The sequence below is a fragment of the Dromaius novaehollandiae genome, chromosome 8, assembly GCF_036370855.1.
Source record: "Dromaius novaehollandiae isolate bDroNov1 chromosome 8, bDroNov1.hap1, whole genome shotgun sequence".
Lineage (NCBI taxonomy): Eukaryota > Metazoa > Chordata > Aves > Casuariiformes > Dromaiidae > Dromaius > Dromaius novaehollandiae.
In genome coordinates this window covers 11,142,762-11,164,349 of record NC_088105.1, presented here as the reverse complement: position 1 = coordinate 11,164,349, position 21,588 = coordinate 11,142,762, and the positions used below count along the sequence as shown (strand labels likewise).

At 49.4% G+C, this 21,588-nt stretch overlaps 3 protein-coding genes across 7 annotated transcripts; 1 reads left to right on the top strand and 2 right to left on the bottom strand.

Moving 5' to 3' along the window:
• The first annotated feature begins 298 nt into the window (after nucleotides 1-298).
• Nucleotides 299-5,781, top strand: ZNF648 (zinc finger protein 648). The gene is made up of 2 exons (XM_026101037.2): nucleotides 299-603; nucleotides 2,287-5,781. Exon 2 carries the CDS (start codon nucleotides 2,780-2,782, stop codon nucleotides 3,440-3,442), a length of 663 nt encoding a protein of 220 aa, XP_025956822.2. The 5' UTR covers nucleotides 299-603; nucleotides 2,287-2,779; the 3' UTR covers nucleotides 3,443-5,781.
• A 3,768-nt stretch (nucleotides 5,782-9,549) lies between these two features.
• Nucleotides 9,550-20,845, bottom strand: LOC112983737 (zinc finger protein 501-like). Of its 3 annotated transcripts, XM_064515653.1 has the most exons (3): nucleotides 14,130-14,308; nucleotides 12,096-12,238; nucleotides 9,550-11,966 (listed from the first exon to the last, which is right to left on the bottom strand). In XM_064515653.1, the coding sequence occupies exons 2-3, from the start codon at nucleotides 12,142-12,144 to the stop codon at nucleotides 10,978-10,980; spliced, it is 1,038 nt and encodes a 345-aa protein (XP_064371723.1). In that variant the 5' UTR covers nucleotides 12,145-12,238; nucleotides 14,130-14,308; the 3' UTR covers nucleotides 9,550-10,977. The 3 variants fall into 3 exon arrangements, with proteins under 3 accessions (XP_064371723.1, XP_064371722.1, XP_064371721.1); XM_064515652.1 differs by lacking the exon at nucleotides 14,130-14,308 and adding an exon at nucleotides 20,422-20,845 and having other exon boundaries at nucleotides 9,550-12,238; XM_064515651.1 differs by having other exon boundaries at nucleotides 9,550-12,238; nucleotides 14,130-14,309.
• On the bottom strand, nucleotides 15,919-20,952 carry LOC135329004 (zinc finger protein 226-like). Of its 3 annotated transcripts, none has more exons than XM_064515650.1 (2): nucleotides 20,899-20,952; nucleotides 15,919-18,014 (listed from the first exon to the last, which is right to left on the bottom strand). In XM_064515650.1, the coding sequence occupies exon 2, from the start codon at nucleotides 17,914-17,916 to the stop codon at nucleotides 16,747-16,749; it is 1,170 nt and encodes a 389-aa protein (XP_064371720.1). In that variant the 5' UTR covers nucleotides 17,917-18,014; nucleotides 20,899-20,952; the 3' UTR covers nucleotides 15,919-16,746. The 3 variants fall into 3 exon arrangements, with proteins under 3 accessions (XP_064371720.1, XP_064371719.1, XP_064371718.1); XM_064515649.1 differs by lacking the exon at nucleotides 20,899-20,952 and adding an exon at nucleotides 20,854-20,872; XM_064515648.1 differs by lacking the exon at nucleotides 20,899-20,952 and adding an exon at nucleotides 19,869-20,404.
• Between the last annotated feature and the right edge of the window lie 636 nt (nucleotides 20,953-21,588).

Sequence of the window (21,588 nt, the reverse complement as noted above, 5' to 3'; positions counted from 1 at the left end):
AACCGCTCACACAATGGCCAAGAAACAACCAGATGGGGACAAAACAAGTCTTGAAAGGGAAGAAAAGCAGTGATTTAGTGCAAGGCACCACAGTCAAACTGAAGGTCATAGAGCGATGTCCTGGGAGGAACGGGGGGAAAAGCAGCCAGACATGAGCACTATTAGCCCTGGGCACTCTCTCCCAGCAGAAGTGGAAATAGCATCTCAGAGGCAGGAGCGGACAAAAGCACGCTGGTAGGTGCTCCGGGAGGCACAAGCTCGCATGGGCAGAGGGGAGGGAGCCCAGGGCACTCGGTGCCCTCCGTCACCGGAGGCAGAGATGGGAGGAGAGGCAAGCGGCTCAGGCAGTGAGGCAGGGCAGCCCTGCTGCATTTCCCAGGCTGCTCTCTGCGATGCAGGCAGCAAGGCTGGGGAGAGGAAAGAGGCCCCACCTCCAGCAGCTCTGCAGCTGCTCCGCTGGACACAAAAGGGTGAGACATACAGGCACGCTCTCATGGTCTGCTCTGCACCAGGCCCCCTCGTCCCCTACGCAGGGCCCCAAGCGGCTGTTCCTGCCGGGGACGGCTGCCCTCCAGCCCTGCTCACCCATGCTCACCCAGCAAGGTAAGGCTCTGCCAGTTTGACCTGGGAGCAGTGGGGGAGGCAGGCCCAAAAGCGATGGGAAGTGCAGGTGGGAGATCCCAGGGAGAGCACAGCCCAGGGGCAGCTGGGGTCTATCCCCTTCTGCAAGGATGCCTCCAAAAGCCCCAGGTGTCACACTGTAGACCGAACCTGGATTATTGTCTCTGGAAGGCTGCTAGGGCTTTGGAGAACAGGTTCATCCTCGCGCTGTATGTGAGTAGCATTAAGTTTTAATGCAGGTCTTCTTCCATCCCTTTACACCATGTAACTGTGGACTGCGGCACACTAGACAGCCTGTATGTCACTCTCCATAGCTTTCCCCCGAAGAACAAATAAATAGCTCACAGCAGTCTTGGCATTTCCCAACCCTTGCAACTGCTAGCTCTAATAGCAGGCTTGCTAAGGCTGAGCCAGCTGGCTTGAAATTATCCAGTAGTCTCTGAACAAGGGAGCTGGGGAATACTAGTAAGTCAGCATCCAAAGAGGAATTCACTGCATCTCCTGTTAGTTAGAGTAATGGTGCTTTTCCCTTTCCCTTCTGGGGTTTGCAAGTATTTTTGCCTTCCTCAGAACTGACTGCTCAAACGCCCTCACCTCACACTCACCTCCTCGGCCTTGCAGCACTGTGGGGGGCAGGACGCTCTTTGCTCTTTGGACCCCTCATGCAGTATGTCCTTCACAGACTATTTTACACAGTGTTCATGAGAGCAGGTCAAAGCCCAGTGACCTGCCCATAAAACTGCAAAGAGCACTGGTGAGAATAAAACAGATGTTTTTTCAAAGCATCAGTCCATTTGACCAGTGTGCTGAGTCCTTGCTGTCCCAGCAGCACCAGGCTTGCAGTATGATGATGGGGATTGTGACAGGCCCAGCCTCTATTCCTGGGCTCTGCACATCCCACAACACCAGGGCAGTGAGCAAACCCACCACAGAGTGCTGTCTGCATCAGGCTCATGGTCAGGGTGTGGTTTTTCTTCTCTTTAGATGTTCTGCAATAAGCCGGGGAGCAGAAACGTGATTGAGCTGCTGCTTCTGTGCTTAGAAGCAGGAGGTGGCTTGGTGTGCCCACACCCACTGTCGGCAGCACGCAGGGCATCTGCTCTGCATGACCCAGCCTGGGGGACCTAGCAGGCAGCCTTCCCACCTTCTTTGGCACAGCTCCAGATTCCTCACTCTCTTACTACTTTTATTTCTCTGGAAACATTGAATGGCCTGTGACCTTTATTAAGATCACACTGTTTACACTACATTATTCTCCATTAACATCAGGGAGTTGATCCCCAGCTCTTTCCTCTGTTGGGCCTTCCAAAAATAGGAGAGGCTGCTACAACTCACCTGGCATTGTAACACATTCAGTCCTTAGCCATCAAGAGAAACAGCTGCTGGACTTGCAACCTGCCAGATCGTCAGGGCCTCTGTGATTAACAATGTCTGCATTTTGCTTCCTGGTGGTTCTGTATTTAAGAAAGCAGAAAAATAGTTGTGAAAGTGCAGAAAAAAGCATCCTTGCTTTCAAATAGGCATTGTAGCCATTAGAAGAAGGAAAAGGCAGACGAGATCTAACTGTAAATCAGTGTGACCAAAAACAAAGGAGGTTACCCTGAGAAATACTTTCCCGCTTGCTTTCTGCTCCTCATGTCTGTCCTCTCCTGTTCCAAAATCCAGGTCATTTGCATCGAGGGCCCCGGTGGTGGAAGGACCTTAGAGAGGGCTGTGCCTGATGCAGACGTGGAGCATGGCAAGCCCGGTGTGACACAGCTGGCCAGATCAGGAATACCCCTGTGGCAGCTTGGAGGAGAGGACAGGGAGCCTGCACACACCGTGTGGGAGGGAGGCTGACGGCAACACCGATGAGGAGGAGGAAGCCGAGGAATGCGACCACAGCGGTTTGGGGAATGGCTCGCCAAAGAACGGCAAGAGGGAGAATGCACCCGAGGAGCTGCCATGCCGGGAAGGCGAGGTCTTCTACGAGACCTTCACCCTCATCAACGCCAATGGCGTGGCCAAAAAGCTGAACCTGCTGGTGAGCCTCCATGCCCCGGGCGGCGAGCCCAGCTGTGGAGAGCCGCCATGCCCATGGTGCCCGCCCCGGGTGGTGAGTGGGGATGCGGGGGCCTGTGCCTGGGGGCTGCCCGGCCCCAAACCGTTCGTGGACACCATGGTGACTTTGGAGAGTGACTTCGAGGAGGCATCCGGAGACAGCCTCTCTGGCCAGGTGGCCTTCTTGAGCACGGAGACCAGCCAGCCCACAGAGAGGCCCGCGGCACTCGGGGAGACCCGAGGGGTGGCTGGCATCACCCGGAGCAGGCCGGGGTCCGCAGAGGAGGAGCGGCCCTACAAGTGCCTGCAGTGCAGATGGGCCTTCAAGAAGTCCAGCAACCTGCTGAGCCATGTGGAGACGCACAGCGGGGCCAAGCCCTACGCCTGCGAGCTCTGCAGCAAGGCCTACTCGCACCAGGGCACGCTGCAGCAGCACCGCCGGCTGCACACGGGCGAGCGGCCCTACAAGTGCCCCTTCTGCGTCAAGGCCTACACCTGGTTCTCGGACCACCGCAAGCACATCCGGACCCACACAGGCAAGAAGCCCTACCGGTGCGCCGAGCGCAGGAAGGCCTTCGTGCGCTCCTCCGACCTCCGCAAGCACCAGCGCAACATGCACTGCAACGACAAGCCCTTCCCCTGCCCCGAGTGCGGGCGCACCTTCAACAAGCCCCTCTCCCTGCTCCGCCACCAGCGGAGCCACTTAGGGGCCACGCCGTTCCCCTGCCCCCACTGCGGGAAGGCCTTCGCCGTGGCCAGCCGCATGGTGGAGCACCAGTGAGTCCACACCGGCGAGCGGCCCTTCGCCTGCGCTGTCTGCGGCAAGGCCTTCGCCAAGTCCTCCAACCTCTTCGAGCACCAGACACTGCACACGGGCGAGCGCCCCTACAAGTGCCCCGAGTGCGGCACGGCCTTCGCCCAGTCCTCCCGCCTCGCCCGCCACCGCCGCACCCACACCGGCGAGCGCCCCTTCGCCTGCGCCCGCTGCGGACGGGCCTTCGCCCGGGCGGCCACGCTCAAGCAGCACCAGCAGGTCCACGGTGGGGAGGGGGCCCACGGCGGGCCGGCGCACCAGCCCGCCGCCCACCGCCACCTCCACCAGGCCCCTGGCAAAGGGCAGCCCCGCGAGTGACTCCGCCGGCAGCCCCTCGGTGCCCACCGAGCCCTCGATCTGGGCTGCCGCGGGTGAGCGGGTGCAGGAGGAGGAAAACCCAGCTGGGGGACCAGCAAGCAGCCATACTCCCCAGTGGCATCTGCAGCGGGCAAGGAGGAGGCAGGGAAACTTTTACACCCTCCGCTGTCTTCCCAGGAGAGCCCCTTTCCAAAGCAGAACTGCACTAAGTGTTTTTACTGCAATAAGCTGCTTTCTGAGACTAAGAACAGGGACTAGACAGTTGGTAAAAACAGCTTTTCTCAAGTACCTGATATCTGAGGCAATTAAAAAAAAATTAAACTCACATTTCTAACTTGCCAAGTGAGAGAAATGTGCAATGGTGAAACAATTAAAAGTTAGTGCTGAGAACATGCTGTTCTTACCAGTTTGTTGCAAAGAACAAAAGGACAAAAAGCATCTCGGGCCTTCTTTTTTCTTTTTTGGATAATTAATCAATAGTTATTGCTGCCTCCCCAAACGTTGGAGCCCAAAGGTTTTCCAAATGAGGGCATAGATATTTAGTGGTCAGTGTCCGGCTTATCAAGCCTCACTAGTGACAAACAACATTTCGCCAGTCAGATCCCCTGCTCAGTTACTCACACGAAGTGCTCAGAGCTTCCTGTTTTGGTTTACAAAACTTACCTGAAGGGTCTTTTCAGCGCTTGCCAGGAGCGGCCCCATGACGCAGCTGCAGTCCCATCCCAAGCTGGCTCTCACGGTTGGCACCCCCCGGTTCCCCCATAGCACTGATGTGCTACGGCGGCTGGGGCCAAGGCTCTCGTAGGCCAGGGAGGCATTTGGCTGAGCGGGACCCAGTTCAGGCGCACCCTTGTGCTGCTGGGGCTCGTGCTAGTGTCTCTCATGCTGAGCGAAGCTGAGGATGCCCTGGGCTGGCATCCAGCACTGCCCTTCTGGAAGGGAGCAAAGGGCGTATTTTAGGATGAGCATCCCCTTTCCACACAGCATGAGCAGGTGAGGGGCAAAGCCCAAAACGGTAGTGGGTTTATGTTGCTCCAGCCTCTGTATTGCTCTGCTTCATCTTCTCATCTTCTCCTACCTGTAAGCTCTCCTAGGAAGGGTTTTGGGGTCAGCCTGGAAAAGAAAGGCAAGGGCATGCCAAGCTGACTCCAGTCATTTCCACTGGTAGGGGTGGGGGTCATGCTTCACAGGTCTGTGCACAGCCAGGAAAACCTTTACAACACAAGACAGATAAGTTGCTTAAAACTCTTCCTCAAGGGAGTCTGCTGATGAGGGAAGCAAAAAAACAATTAGAGCCAACTGTGAACTAAAAAAGGAAAGGTCAAAAGGCAGGACAGTTCACAAGGCACTCAGCATCACTCAGTCACTCAATCAGACTCTGCACTGGAAATTACTAAAATCCCCCCAGGTTTCCTTTCCCCTTTTGAGAGTATAGATAAAACAGATCGAATCAGGCTTTTTCTTGCTCAGAGCTGGCTGTCTTCCAAAGCAGGTCTTGGACCTTCTTCCCTTAGTGGGTCAGACCTTTGCAATAATATTGCTGCTCACGTTATACCCCTGTTCTTTGGGAGGATGTCCTGCATAGCTTGGATGTTGCTTGTGGATTTTTCATTGTCCTTCACAGTGGTGAAAACCTGCTGTAGATCTGAGCCCAGGTCCCAGACTACCAGACTGTGCTGTGCTATTGAAAGCATGTAAACAGATCTGTAAGTGATATATAAATGTGCTTGTATTGAATAGTATAGCAGCTGCCAAGGACTGACCAGGCTAGCGAGAGTCTACCTTTATTTTTCACTATTGCAATGTTTACTATTTGTGATCATTACAAATTGGATGCTGTGTTATACTATGTGAACGGAGTAGGAAATAATGTATTTAAAATTGGGGATATTGCTTTGTGTTCACATAAACTCCCCAATTCTGGAGCTATTTTAAAGCTGCTGTTACGTCTCAAGTGAATACACTGGAAATAAATACTCTATATCTACTCATGTATGCCATGAGACATCTAAAATTAACAATCTCTAGTGCTTTCAGTTCACATGTGCCACTTTGTGCATCTTGAGTAAATACAGGTATCTGTACAGATGCAGTACATTTTACTGCCTATTACTGTATGCAGTGGGTGTGAATCAACAAATGTCCAGAAGAGAAGCAGGACATGAAGTCCTGCAACTACTCAGAAATGTCTTTCTGTGTTCAGAGGCCAAAAACCTCATCCCAAGCCTACAAGTATCGCTAGAGCTGGGGTTTGGTATGCAGGATGCACAGGTCTGATGGGAGGCCGTCCTGCCTCAACACGGGTTTGGCTTGTGGGACCATCACCACATTCTACTATGAAAGTACCAGGGCATAAATATTAGCAGTCTTCCTAAGAGGTTCTGCAAGGAAGGCCAGTTAGATTACACTTCAAATTTTGGGGCAGGGGGATTGAATGCCATGTCATACCTTCTGATTCCCTTTTCCAACCCATGGAAACAGGTCATGCATCATCACAACACTTACCAAACAAAAGTCTTCAGACCAAGTTCCTTAGCTCTGTAGTAACTCCTGACACTCCATGTTTTTTGTAACCCTTCTTTCCAAATCACTGTCAATCCACTGGGCAAACCAAGTGAACCCACTCAAAAGTCAATAAAGAATCCCTGCAGTGGCTGCCAATATCAGCAGTATTTTCAGGATAACAACAACAGCGAAGATCTGAGGAAAAAGAAAATTGGCACAAGCTCTTTCAAACAGGAAAACAGAGGCTAGACTCCATCTCAGTAACCAGGTCCGTAAACCACGCTGACTCTCTTGGAGTAAAACTTCTCACACTTAACAAAGAACATCTTTGCATTGAGGAAGATGTCTCTTTTTAAAAGGTGCTAAATAGCTGCTAAATGGCAAGTTGATGGCCAAATTACCTTGTTGCTACCTGTGCATGGCTCTGAGCCCAGGAACCTATTTCTTAGTGTCCCTTGCAGCCAACAAGACCTGTGCTGTTAGCTTGTACAGAAACAGACCCACACAGAGCAAATTACTACTCCTGCTTTCATATTTAAAGACTCTAGATAACAATTAAGATACAAACCTTAATGAGAAAAGCAGTTGATAGCTGTGCTGTTTTCTTCTACCAGATAAACAAGAGGAAAGGCATTATATCTGAACTGCACAAGCACATTCACTTGAGCACACTCTCCCCTGGGAAACAACGTTCCCAAATGGTTAAGGGGTGGTTCAGAAGCATGATCACCCTACAGCGAATTTATAAGCGAGTTGCACTCTTGCAGAGATCTGTACCTTTTGTTTCACAAGCCAGTTCCCATCCAGTGATTGTTCTTTTAAGGTGACTCTAACCTTGCACAGGCCCACAAATTCTTAACTTCTCCAAGTATCTGACACAGCCAGAATCATCACAATAAAAATACCACTTCCTTTCTGCTTCCGTTACCCTAGTGAAATGTTATTGATCTGCTGTTCTGTTGGTGAGATCTCAGCCTCTGCTTGTTTTCAGTCTGCAAGTGGGAAAACTACAGTAGGGGCTCCTTATGCCAACAGAAACTTTATTTTACAAGATCAGAGGCAGACCATCACATGATGAAGCCTCACTTTAAATATAAGGTGCCTGCTCCAGAGATTTCAGTCCCTTTTGCTGCGATTAGTTTAAAGCTGATGGATTGCTTTGTGCTCCCTGCTTATATCAAAGGCTCCTGCTTCAGACTCCTCCACACCATGAAAGGGCAAACACTGTAAAAGGAAAAAGATGGTGTGCGTAGGAGCGGAAAGACGGTTCAGAACTAGCCTTTCCTTTGTGCAAGGTGCTACACCCACCCACAGCCACAACGGCTCCTGGTGCTTAGCACACTTCAGCAGATGGCAAAGGTGTAAGGCCACTTTTGGATTTCACTCCAAAAGCATGGGAGTATTTACCGTGCAACACATTTGTTAACAGAGTGAGAAAACAGTTTTGTAGCTGCCAAGGGCTGGCCGGTGACTCCAGGTGAGTGAGTGCAGGACGCCCCAGTGCTGGAGCTATTTTAACTTACCAGTCTTGTGATAATTTTCCTATGATGGAATGAGCTGGATGGGGAGAGGACAGGAGAATTAGCAAAGGATACTTTTACATTCCACCGTTCATAAGCACTAGCTAAAGACCAAGAGCACTTGCATGATCAGGATCCCCTGCTGATCTCGGAGCTCCAGCCCTGAGCCTGTGTCCATGGTGCTTCCATGAATGCCCGAAGACGAAGACTTGCGAATGAGTCCGCCTCACAGCACAATATTAGCAAAAGGAACTGCTTCTTCCATGGCTTTTAGGCACAAGTGAGCTAAGAGATACCGTGGCTAATCTGCACAGAGAAAAATGACTTCTGTTGAAACCACACGTGTCAAAACGTCTCTAAGGAAGCATGGCTGCAGACAAATTACATTTGCTCATTAGCTCCCTTCCCATTTTAGCTAGCTATCATCATGACTGGCTATGTCTGCTGTGGTCCACCAGCAACTCGGGCTGCCACTATGACACACTCAGGGCCTGGGAGAGGCTTCCAAGCCTTCTCAATTTACATTAAAAACATAAGGTGTATACTGCAGAAGGGACGATCTCTGGTTGCAAGGGATTTCCTGTAGCTTGTGTAGGAGTTAGTGGAAGTTTCTTTGAAGAGAGTTCAACAGCCTTTTCCTAGAAACCATCACACATTTTAATTATTCCCTTCACACATTCAAGCACTTTACATCCAAGTCAACCTTCCAGGCAAGTATCTTTTTAATAACCTTTTAGTTAAGCCTAGTAGTTTTCATTTCACCAACCATTTAATCTTCCCATTAAATAAGCCTTTGTTCAAAACACTTTCAACATTATGCTCTTACAGGTATGAATTCCACCAACAGCTAACCCCAAACAGCAGAATACCTAGATGTCCCCAATTAGTGGAACTGCCTAATCGGAACAGTCACACAACATAAAGGCGTGCATACTGGTGCAATTTAATTGAGTACTAAAACCCCCTACAGGAAGAACACTGAATATCCAAGGGAGAAGGAAAGGGGACTGCTGGAAAGTGCACACTGTAGCTAACGACTTCAAAATGGGTTTAGAGGACGAGGGTGAAAACTGAGCACACGGTAGCTTTGTCATTGCGCTATTCACCGTCTCTCCAGGTTGTTAAAGATTATGTCGAACAGCATGGCCCCTGCAGAGCACCACTGATGACCCCTCTCTGTAGATCATTTCCTTTTGGCCAGGAATTTTTCCATGTGAAGACTTCCCTCTTAGAGAGGCTAAGCATCCCTCAGTTAAGAGCCTCTGGTGAGGGACTCAGTCAAAAGCCTTTCGGAAATCTAAAATCATACTGGGACTATGAGAATGGTCCCTCACAGTGGTAATAAATGCACATGACACGCAAGGTCCAGAGCTCCCGGGCAGAGGCACTGGAGTTACAACAGCACATCATTTGAGAGCCAACATAACATTTCCCTAAGAACCGGCATACAGATCAGTTCCCTAATCCAGAGACTCCTTTGTGGAATGAAGTTAAAACGATCCATTAGTGAGGCTGGGAGAGCTGGCCTTCCATCCATGACAAGCTAAACTACTGCTGAGGACAGTCATTCAGCTTGATTTGAACCAAGGTCCTCACACCACATACTACAGTGACCACACTTGTAAAACACTTGCTCCACTGTTGCACAGATGGAGGGTGCTGAGCAGACATCACCCCACCATTAATCCAAGTTCTGAGACACGGCGCTTGGATTTTATCTCTGCATGGGAATCCAGGGGAACGCAACAGTTATTTTTTACTCTATTAAATATGCAAACACAGTCAGTACTTTACATTAAACAGCCCGGTACTAAATGTAAAGGTACATTACCCCCAATTTTAACATTCAGTGTGCTGCAGAACTTCATGCTGAAAAGGCACAACTCATTAGAAAGAAATTAGTGAAATTATGGTAGCTGGCAGCGGGAGGAAGCAAAGTTTTCTGACACTGAAAGGAAACCAGGGCTGTGACTTAAGGACAAACTGGTTGATTCTACTACAGTGATTAACTGTAGACTATTTTAAGTGTCATGATTAAGTTTCAAATGTAAAAATCCCACTGCCATAACTGAGGCAACACATACGTCTTCAGAAGCTATAGTCTGGGTATTTGGCAACATCTGCCCAAATCTGGAGAGCTAGTTTCTGAGGGAATCCTTCTCCACTAACTGTTTGAGTCCAAATTAAAGCAAAGAGTCCAGCAGACACTTTGGGTAGCACACAGACACCTGTGTACACATCACAGAACATCTGAATCAAACACAGTCCTCCTACGAGATATTTCCTTATCTCTGAGAAAACCAAAAAAACTTTTAAATCAAAAAGATTCCTATAAAACGATTAGCAAAAGGTGACTTAAATTTCATCTTTTTCCTGCTCCTTGTGTTTTATGTTTTCAAAAATTTGCTACTGTAATACTCAGCTGGACAGAGTTAGAGCACACAGTTCCCTCAGAACACAAATCTGTTCAAATCCCCCACCTCAACAACAGGCACTATCATAGCCAAAATAAAGCTCTCTTTCCACCATTAACAGTCATTCAACTAATCACATGAAGGTGCATAAGGGATCAGTGCACCCTTAGATAAAAACATTTATGAAATACAGCTGATAATGGTTCAATTTATTATGGAACTTTTTTTTAAAAAAAAATAACTAACAAGATACTTCCCCTTCAAATAAAAATACCTACTAAAAAGAAAAAACTCAACAGAATGCGTGGACAGAAGGGATATGTGGTCATCTCTGGACTGTTCTGTCTTAGCAAAGACCTGCAACAACAGGTATCCAAACCCAGTGCTGAAGAACAATCTTGCTCCAGAGAGCAGGGACAGTTTGTTCGGTGACCAAGACTGCAGAGGAAAGCCCCATGGCCCACACATGCCTGCAGAAAGCTCAACCTGATGCACCTCCAGTTCAGCTAATAAACACAGCGGTAATGAAGTTATTTCTTCATACAATGCCAGTTTAAAGCCAGGTAACACAATCTCTGTCAGTACAAGTTGCAGAGCTCCCCACGATGTAGCATTCCCCACTGCTAGGAAGTGGGATCCAGGCTGGCTGTTGCGCATGCGATGGAGTGCTCTCTTCAGCCCAGCTGGACAGGCCTCATTCAAGTAAGAAGCAATCAAGGCGACCATAATCGCAATGAACTAACTATTAAGATTTGTCCAGTTTGTGCGTACGCTCGTGCCTCCGTAGGGTTCCAGACTCAGTGAAGGAATGACCACAGTAAGCACAAGAATAGGGCTTCTCTCCAGTGTGGATCCGCTGATGGCGCTGGAGCGATGCCAGCCGGGTGAACGTCCCTCCACACTCCTCGCAATAGAAGGGGCGCTCCCCAGAGTGAGTCTGCTGGTGTCTTTTCAGCCTGAGCAGCTGGACGAATGCCATGCCACATTCTTGACATTTATAAGGCTTGTCCTGTCGGTGGATCACCTTGTGTTTGGAAAGCAGGTTAGGTTTATCGAAACCCTTACCACATGTCGGACAGGCGTAAGGTTTATAGTCTTCTTCCTCAGACTTTTGGTTTTCTGCACAAGGCTGATCTGTGTACTCCACGCTGTGTTGGTTACGGTGCACTACTGACCACGGGTTCCTAGCCATGCCATTTCCTAAGATCACCATGGAACGCTCTATCTTGTGTACGTTGCGTAGGTGCCTCCAGACATCAGCTGTGCGGATGAAACCCTTGTCACATTCTGGACACTTATGTGGCCTGTCACTGGAATGAATGAGCTTGTGCATTCGCAAATTTGCAGCACGGAAGAACTCTTTGCCACAGACAGGACATCGGTAGGAGTTTTCCACGAGATGGATTTGCTTGTGTTCCTGCAGCTCACTCCTACCCTGGAAAGAGGCACCACACTTCTTGCACAGATAAGGCAAAGGTTCCCCAGAGATGGGCTCCAGCTCCTCACCAAAAACATCAGTAAGAACAGTGTTTTCAGCATCATCACACAGCCTGCTCTGTGGTTTCTTGGAGCACTTAGAGGAACTGCTCTCTAAATCCTCATCTTCACACTGCAAGTCAAAGTTGGTACTGGAGGTGACAAATATCCCAGCTGTAGTCTCACCTCGTTTTTGGTAGTAGGTCTCACAGGTCTCTTCATCTTCACACTGCAAATCTACAGGAAGCTCCTGTTTACCTGAAGGTCCAGCAGGGTTGCAATGAGGAGTGGATCTCTGTGAGTAATTCATGTCTACCTCCTTCTGGAGGATAGATTTGTAGCCCACCCGTTTATTGGTCTGTCTGAAATAATTTGAACGTTTCTCACCTGTTTCACACATGTTATTCTCAGAGTCCCAGTCCGCCTTCACATCCATCTTCTGATGTGTATGCTGTGTTTATCTGTGTATACCAAGATCTTCAGGTCTTTCATGGTAAGTACATCTCATTCTCAGATCTCTTCAGTCCTCCCTAGAAAGCAACAAAAAATTGTATCAAGTGATTTTCTGATATTAACAGAAAATAAACATATATCATCACAGTAAAGACTGTGTTATGATTAAAAGAATGGAACAGATTATTAGTAATGCAGTGGGAGAAACAGAATCATCGTCTATCATACATGTAGAATACGTACATTCAGCATACAGAATACACACAGCATACGCTTTAACAAAATTAAATCCTCTATTATAATCCAGTCTTTGCTAGAAATGTGAATTGTTAAAGAATTTCCATTTAAATTCACCTAAAGACGAGAAATCTTAAAAACTTTGGGATCAAAACACTTTAGGCTAAGTCCTACACTTATCCCCCTAGCTGACTCACGGCAGGTCTTTTTCCCAACAGTTCACTTCTAATCCTTGTTTTTAAATGGCTATATATGAACTAAGGGTAGCAGTCACAAGGTGTTTTCTTGAAGGAGCTGGTAACGCATTAGGTAATGCAACAAGACCCAGCGACTGTGTTAACCAAATGGCCAAATCCAGAGCAATCAAAGGCTCTGTATGGAAGGTGGGGGGACGGCTGATTTTCATGTGTGGCTCACCGGGAATGGGAGCGCTGTGAATGCCTTTAGCCTCTCATCCCAACCACATTATCATGAAGTTCACAGGGGTCATTCAGGTTCCCGTGCAACCATCAGCTGGCACCACACAGTGAAGAGAGATGTGCTGGAGCCATATGTAAGCAAAGGCTTAAAAGAGCAGTCTAGTAAACTCATTGGTCAACCTTCCAGACTTCAAAGCACAGCTAATAACCCGCCACGGCTGACCCAGCAGAAAAGCTTCAAATTCTCTGGGTAAATTCCCTTTGCAAACCAGCTTTGCTAGCAGAAAATATGAGCAATGGTAATTGCTCAGGAACGCCTCTCTGAGTCGCAAACTTTCTTCTGAGGAACATGCTTTTGCTTATGCATACCACAGAGCAGGTCTGCAAGAGGTTTCTGAGATTTGTCCCAGCAGCTTCTGTTGACAGCAGATCCACATGGAGCTTTCAGTCACCCAGTTTTAAACCTGAATTTGGCTTGAATCGCTAGCCTAACCTTAGAAAGTGCATTTTACCCGTCCTGCGTTCTGACCACCATCTTTCACACCCACTTTTTTATATTCCCTTTACTCCTACTCTGTCTCCATTTTCTCTTGGCTGCTTTTGTTTGGGTTAAGACATCTCTGAATACAAGCACATATATATGTATATATAACATGTGTGTGCATGTAAATATGTAGGTCTGCATATATTTCTGCGTTTACATGCGTATGTAAATATAAAGATTGCCTATTTATTTTCAGTAGGTTTAACTAGCAATAAGGACATTACAGCAATGTACTTTAAGTGAAAGGTCTTATTCACATCTCAGAAAGGCCAGTTTCATTCAAGATACAAACTGAGCTTTCTTCTCCTGCGGTATCGAAAACAAGTCTGAATTAATCTTCTTCATTAGTCACTGTCTGGAAAACAATGGGTCAAGTCATCCATGAGCTTCAACTATTCCCATTAATTTAGTACAGCACCTGCATGACAAGAGGAACTATTTTTCCCCGCCAGCACGGGGCTGAGTACCGCCAGGAGAACGCCTTCAGCTTCCTAGCAGAGTAACGGGTCGGTTCGCTATTTCTGTTGCTGAAGATAAACTTTTCGGGGAAGGCTTGGCTTAATAAAACTCCCTGAGAAAGGCCATTCATTACCAGCCCAATGCAAGAGGACTCGTAAGCGGGAAAATGTTTAAATGATGATGATGTAAGCTGAAAGAAGCGGCGGTTTTTCAGGCGAAGACAGACAGACGGACGGACAGACCGACGGGTAAGGCAAGCCCCCGGCCCACGAGCCCGCCCGCTCCGCGGCCCCCCGCACGCCAGCTCACCCGTCGCGCCGCCGCGGAGCCAGGCGCCCGGCGCGGAGGCTGCCGCAGCGCCGGGGCGGCCGCCGCCGCCCCGCGGGGGACGGGACGGGACGGGACGGGACGGGACGGGACGGGACGGGACGCGCCGCCGCCCGCGCTGGGGCTGGGGCTGGGGCTGGGGCTGGGCCGCCCCCTGCGCCGGCGCTCCCGGCCCGGCGCGGCGCGGCCCCGGCCCCCGACGCGGCGCAGCCGCAGCGTCGCCGGCAGCGGGGCGGCGCCGGCGCCGCTTTGCCCGCCGCGCTGTGCGGCGCCCGCGGCCGAGCGGGGGTGGCGGGCCCCGGCGCCCCTCCTCTGCTGCTGCAGAGCCAGGCGGGCCTGGGGAGAGGAGGAGGAGGAACCCGGGCGACACAGGGCAGCGAGGCCGACAGCTGCACAGAAACATGCAGATGCACCGAGCTGTTCTTAAAATGAGCCGGTGCCCTCCCCGCACACACTCCCACTTCAAGACTTCCAAAACCTCGATCCTCCAGGGGCTAGAAGCCGTACTCCAGTTCACAGTAATTCACAGATTTCCCCCTCCCCAGCAATAACTCTTCTTCCCATGGAAGCTTAGGCAGCCATTGGATTCCCTTTGAAGCTGCGCTTGGTCAAAAGACATAGGCTCAGCTCCTGTCAGGCTGTCTTTCCACACCCCTGACTTCTCTGCTTCACTTCCAGCTTGAATGATATTTTCTTCAACTTGAGTGTCCACAATCGCACTCAGGCCCTGGTGAGACTCCACCAAAAATACTTGCACCAATGGCACTATTTCTTCACTCCTACTGGAAACCCTTTGCCTGCAGCATTCTAGGATCCCCTTTGCCCTTTCCAAAGCCACAGCACAACAGCAGTCCCTAGGCATTCTCAGGCTCTTTTCCTCCCCCAGGTACAGCTGATAAGCCACCAGTTTGGAGTATGAATTTCTATCTTTTCTATACCAGTTTCAGGAGGACCTCTCACTCTTCTTCTATGGTTCTCCAGCCCTGCCTTCTGTTCACACTCCATCTTAGCACATTTCATTCCTACATATCCATTTCTACATTAGCATCATTAACATAATCATTCAACAGGAAGGGTCCAAAGTCCAATCTTCTGGGAGCTCTGTCACCAGTCTCCCAACAGCTTCTGTTCCATGACAGCTAGTGGTCCCAGTCCCCTTTATGCTCTGCATTTGTCCTCTAGTCCTTGCACTGACCAATGTTGTACTTGCTGTGGTTACAATTATTCTCCAGGATTACTCTGCAACTTGAAGAGCAGAGATTGCTCCCACTTTTAACACCATATTTACTTTGCACACTGGACAGCTATGTTGTTGCTGTATTCTGCTAACACAATTCTCAAGGATTTTGAAAATGAGCATCTACCAGTAACAGCAAATATAGAACTGAGATTAAAAATCAATGGAAGAGTGTACATTATAGCATTTAAATACGGTATAGGAGAAGGCTCAAAGTTCCGCTTTTATGTGATCTTACAGATCTTTAAAAATAAACATGAAACCAGAAATTACTCTTCTGGAAGCTGAGAGTGGGGAAAAGAAACATAACTACTCCTTGTTCCTAACTGAAAAGCAAATTACCTTTGAAAGCACAGTAAGTGGCAGTTGAGTTTCTTCCAGTTAGCCAGTTAAAAAAATAAATTGGTAACACCTCCTTAAAAATGGTCCTTGAATCCAGTGAGAAATCTACACACGTTGCTTAATATGATGAACTTGGCAGAGAAAGAACCATAATTCCAACTCTCACAAACTGGGGAAAAAAAAAAACTCAGAAGATTTTCACCATTTTTATTATCATTTTTTTCTGAATTTAAAATTCTTAGACATCTCTTACAGTAATGCAGTAGAAGGCCAGGCTAAAGGCTTGCTTCTACCTCAACTCAGGATGCACAGAATCACATACTCCTTCCTCACACATTACTGGAAGCCAAGCACACAACCCTCTCTTCATTCATCAATATTCATAAGGAAAACTCTAGTAATATATATGCACATGAGGGACCAATACCTCCACAGGCAAGTAACAATTGCATGGGGTACAGATGATAAATGGCCACTTAAAAAAAAATCCAAATCATGGATTATTACAATTAATACAGTAAAAGAAGACAGCATGTATGGATGGAAGGGATGGATGAATTGTTCTGGTCATGTGGGCTGGGCAGCCTATCAGGACAGTTCTGCAAAACCAGCCCCAGAGGGTGGTGATAATCTAGACAGTAATATCATAATTTGGAGATCACATGTGCACAAGAGCTCTAATTCAACATACTTAGATGCCCCAGATGAGTCCAGCTAGTCCTGACAACGCTCAGCAACTGTGCATCTCTTGACTTCAACCTGATACAATGGCAGTGGAAGCATTTCCTCTTGCAGCTGCCAAGGAATGGTGTACCACCAGCAAACACTGGTCTTCCCTGCAGGGACCAGAGTTCCTTAAGAATCATGTCATCTAGCCAGAGTTATACTGGCTGTCTTGCAGACAGTGACTGGGGACAGACCTTTTTGCACCTCTATTTATGAGCAGAATTTTTCAAATCAGAATGTACAAATTATGTCAAAAGGAAACAATGTAGCCACCAGTGCGCAGAGTTCCGGAAACTACGGAGTTTTCATTTTGTGTGTGCGCTCATGTCTCCTCAAGGAACCTGACTCAGTGAAATCCTGAGCACAGTAAGCACAAGAATAGGGCTTCTCTCCAGTGTGGATCCGCTGATGGCGCTGGAGCGATGCCAGCCGGGTGAACGTCCCTCCACACTCCTCGCAATAGAAGGGGCGCTCCCCAGAGTGAGTTTTCTGGTGTCTTTTCAACCTGAGCAGCTGCACAAAGGACTTCCCACATTCGTGACATTCATAAGGCTTGTCTTGCCGGTGGATCACCTTATGTTTGGAAAGCAGGTTAGGCTTATGGAAACCTTTGCCACACGTTGGACAGATGTATGGTCTACACTCTTCCTCTCCAGGCATCTGGTCACCAGAACACTGCTGATAAACATCCTTCCCACCATTCTGGTTCCTGTGTACCGAAGACCACAAGTTCCTAGCCACGCCATTTCCTAAAATCTTTGAACGCTCTATCTTGTGTACGTTGCGTAGGTGCCTCCAGACATCAGCTGTGCGGATGAAACCCTTATCACATTCTGGACATTTGTATGGCCTGTCACTGGAATGAATGAGCATGTGCATTCGCAAGTTTGCAGCACGAAAGAACTCTTTGCCACAGATAGGGCACTGAAATGAGTTCTCCACGAGATGAATTTGCTTGTGTTCTTGCAACTCACTCACATCCTGGAAAGAGGCATCACATTTCTTGCTCCTGTAAGTCAAAGTACTTCCAGAGATGGGCTCCAAGTCCTCTTCCTCCTCCTCCTCAAAAGAATCAATAAGAATGATGCTTTCATCATCCTCGCTTATCCCTCCTTGAGGTTCCTCAGAGTGTTCAGAGGAACAGCGCTCTAAATCTTCATCTTCACACTGCAGGTCAAAGTTGGTACTAGAGGTGACAAAAACCCCAGGGGTGGCTGAGTTACGTTTCTGGTAGTAAGTTTCAAAGGTCTCCTCTTCTTCACACTGTAGTTCTACAAGGATTTCTTGTCGGACAGAAGGCCCAGCAGGGATGCACCCAGGACTAGAAGGTGGTGAGTAATCTTCCTCCACCTCCAGCTGGAGGCTAGTTTTGCGGCCTACCCTCTCGGAGGTTTGTCTGGAATTACCTGAGTATTCCTCACCTGTGTGACAAGCGTCATTAACAGAAACCAAGTCCACCTCCATCCTATGGTATCATATAGTGCTTATTTGTTAGTGTTTGTGGAGGCAGGCAGTACAAATTCCTGTGACCTTTCATGGTTACCTTCTTTCATCGCAGCTTCCTTAGAAAAGAAACAAGAATTTCATTAACTGCCAGACAAAGGTAGCATTTGAGATGTTACTTTAATTGAAGAGAGTTAATTAGTAATACATAATGCAAAACACTCCAAATAGTAATTCATGGGTTAGATTGAGGATCTAGACCAACTCTATTCAGTACACCGTGTTTTCTTTGTTGGTTTGGAAGATACAGAAAAGGGTTTGTGTGTCAGGGGAGTAAGACCAACATGCACACGCACCAACACTCAGCCCCACAAGTTGTCAACACACTCATATAGTCCATGAGTGTGGTCCCAAAACTAGCCTCTTGCTCTCAGTAATGAGAAGTGGGCCACCTACTAATATTTCCCCTTTAATCCTAAAATAAAAGAAAATAAAAGCCACAATTCGGAGGTCTTATCTCACACATTGGCCTTCCAGACTCTCATACTGGACTCTATCATGTTCTGCCATGTTAATACTTCCTCCTAATACTGAGGTACTTCAAAATGCTGTCTGCCTTCTATTTCATTCCTACATATGTTGTATTTATGAGCACATGATTTCATTAAATTCTAACCCTTTTCCATCCAGCACACAAAAGAAGCTCTAATTCTCAAGGTAAAAGAGGCAGAAAGGTAAGTGAAACACGTTTCTTTACAACATATGGTACCCATTAAAACTGCATTATTGAGGCTGTAACACCCGTCCCACATTTATATTCCCAACACACATATATTTATAATTTTGCAAGATAACCGGACAGGACCAAATCAACAGAGAGATTTAATGACTTACTAAATCTTGGAAAGGAAGTCTGCATGAAGCAAGACTCGATTCCAAATCCTTCTCCTTCTTTATGCTACCTCATTTTTATACACTTTATATGTGAAGAATCTGTCAGAACAGGTAAGTAGTTGTAATTTGCTATTTGTCAGTTAGATCTGCTTTGGATTTATCTGCTGGGGGGGGGGGGAGTTATTTGTTTAAGGATTAGACTCTACACTCTCATGTTTCTGTTCAAGTTCCCTAAAAGAGACAATCTTGCCTGCTGTCACAATGGGGGCTTATGTATTTATGAAAGGTTTTAGATCACATTCAATCAAACTTGACCATAAAGGTTTTTCCCCCAAGTCTTGGCTACTTTCTGTTAGGACTGTTATAAATACTTCAAACATCTGAGAGCTCCAGACTCTTCGGGGGGGGGGGGGGGAGGAAGAAGGAGAGGGGGGAGTTTCTCTTCTAAGCAGGAGCAGAGTCAAGACAAACCAACTGATATTTGACTGCAGGTTGAACCTTCAGTTCCTCAGGGAAAGAGAGGCTCCCTTTAATGCACAGAGCTTTGCTGCAAGACTAGCAACAGCAATTTACTCTTAAGAGATGCTGAATTTTGCAATAACATCATCAAGTTATCCAAAACCAGGTACTCTCCTACCAAAGCTGATTATATAACACATGCTGCATGCTACAGCCACAGTAAGGGAGAGAGACAAGCCAACCCTACAGCAGTACACAGCTGAGAGTGCAATGCAAGAGAGTTCAGGCCCTTCTGACACCCTCCCTCCGGTCACCAGGAGCAAGGAGCCTCTGTCTCTAGCCAGCTCCAGCCTGGTGTCGTAGCACGCTCTCCTGTGGAGCTGTCCAGGAACTTCTAGGTCTTTGGACCCCAGTCAACTGGCATCTCCAACACAAGACATTCAAGAAAGGAACATGTTGAGAAAACAAGTCCTAACCACAGCCAAAGTCAGATAGAGTCACAAGGTCTAGAGACAAGCTTTAAAGAACATGGGACAATTGACTAGGGGAAAATAGGTGAGGACTGCAAAAGGCACGTTAGTCCATGGCCGTTCTGGTACACCCTTGCTTCTCAAACTTACATTTTCCATTTCAGACACTGATCTGGATGGTCTGCAGCTCTCTGTGTGAAACCCTCAGCTGGTTTTGCCAATATCCCCAGTCCACCTCCGCCCCATGAAGCGCCACATGCACGAGGGGCAGCAGAGCAACCAGCCCAGCTCCCCAGCCTTGCGGCGCAGGGAAGGGGTGCCCGCGCGGGAGCACCCGCACCCGATGGCTGCCCGTGGCCACGGGCTGCACTTCCAGGGGGACGTTTCTGTTACCCGCACATCCCACAAACCTTAGGCATATTTAATTTCAAAAACCCGCATAAAACACATACACAAAGAGAGCTACATGAGAAAGTTGGGCCGACTGGACAGCTATCGCAACACCCTTGACCCGTGCTTGTTTACTTTCACTGCAGCTGCCGGATGGATCGGCTGACTCAAATAACCTACAAACAACCGCACTGCCTAAAGGATTTTTCCGAAGCGCCCGACTAAGCGCAAGCGGGATATTTTTAACGGTGTCCCAAGGAAACAACCACTCTTCGCAAGGGTTGTTTTTTTTTAAGCGCTCAGCCGCACTCACAGCAGACGCGATGAGACCGGAGGAGCAGACCGCACTTGACACCGCGCCTCCCTCCAGCAGCGCCGCGCCCTCTCCCGGGGCTGCTGCCCGCCTCTCCGCGCCGCGCCGCGCCGCGCTGCCCAGGCCGCGGGCGGCCGCCGGCCCTGGCGGGGCCGCAGCCCCCACCGCCCCTCAGGTCGCTCCGCGGCCGGCGGCGGCCATGTTGCGCCGGGACCACCTGCAGGAAGGAGCAAAACAAACTGCGCCGCCGGCGGCCCCGCCCCGCCCCGCCCCCGCCGGCCGCGCCGCCCCCCGCCCCCGGCCGGCAGCGCCCGCCGCCAACCGCCGCTGCCGGCGCCCGGGCCCAGCCCGCACCCGGCTGCCCGGCGGGGCCGGAGACCGCCCCTCACCCCCCGCGTGCCTCGCGCGGCCAGGGACCGGCCCCTGCCACACCTTCGTGTGACTGACACGGCCGGGGACCGGCCCTCTCACACACACCGCGTGAGACTGACGCAGCCCGGGAACAGCCTCTGTCACACCGGCTGTGTGACTGACGCACCCAGGGACCAGCCCCCTCACGCCCCCCCAGTGACTGACACACCTAGAGACCTGCCCCCGTCACACCCTCAGCGTGACTGACACAGCCAGAGACCCGCCCTCTGTCACACACCTCAGTGTGATTGACACAGCCAGGGACTGGCTCCTCTCACACCCCCAGTGTGACTGACACAGTCGGGGACCAGCCTCCATCACGTCCCCTCTGTGACTGACACAGCCGGGGACCGTCCCCATCACATCCCCAGTGGGATGATGCACTCCTGTGTGACTGACACAGCCAGGGACCCGCCCCTGTCACGCCCCTAGTGTGACTGACACAGCCAGAGACCCACCCCATCACTCCCCTCTGTTTGACTGGCACAGCCAGAGGCCAGCCCCCTCACACACCCCCAGTGTGACTGACACAGCCAGAGACCAGGCCCTGGCACACCCCTAGTGTGACTGACACAGCCAGAGACCCACCCCATCACTCCCGTCTGTTTGACTGGCACAGCCAGAGACCAGCCCCCATCACACCCCCTGTGTGACTGACACAGCCGGAGACCAGCCCCTGCTCCAACCCCCAATGTGACTGACACTGAGATCAGCCCTCCCACCCTGCCCCCAGTGTGACTGACACCCTTGGAAACT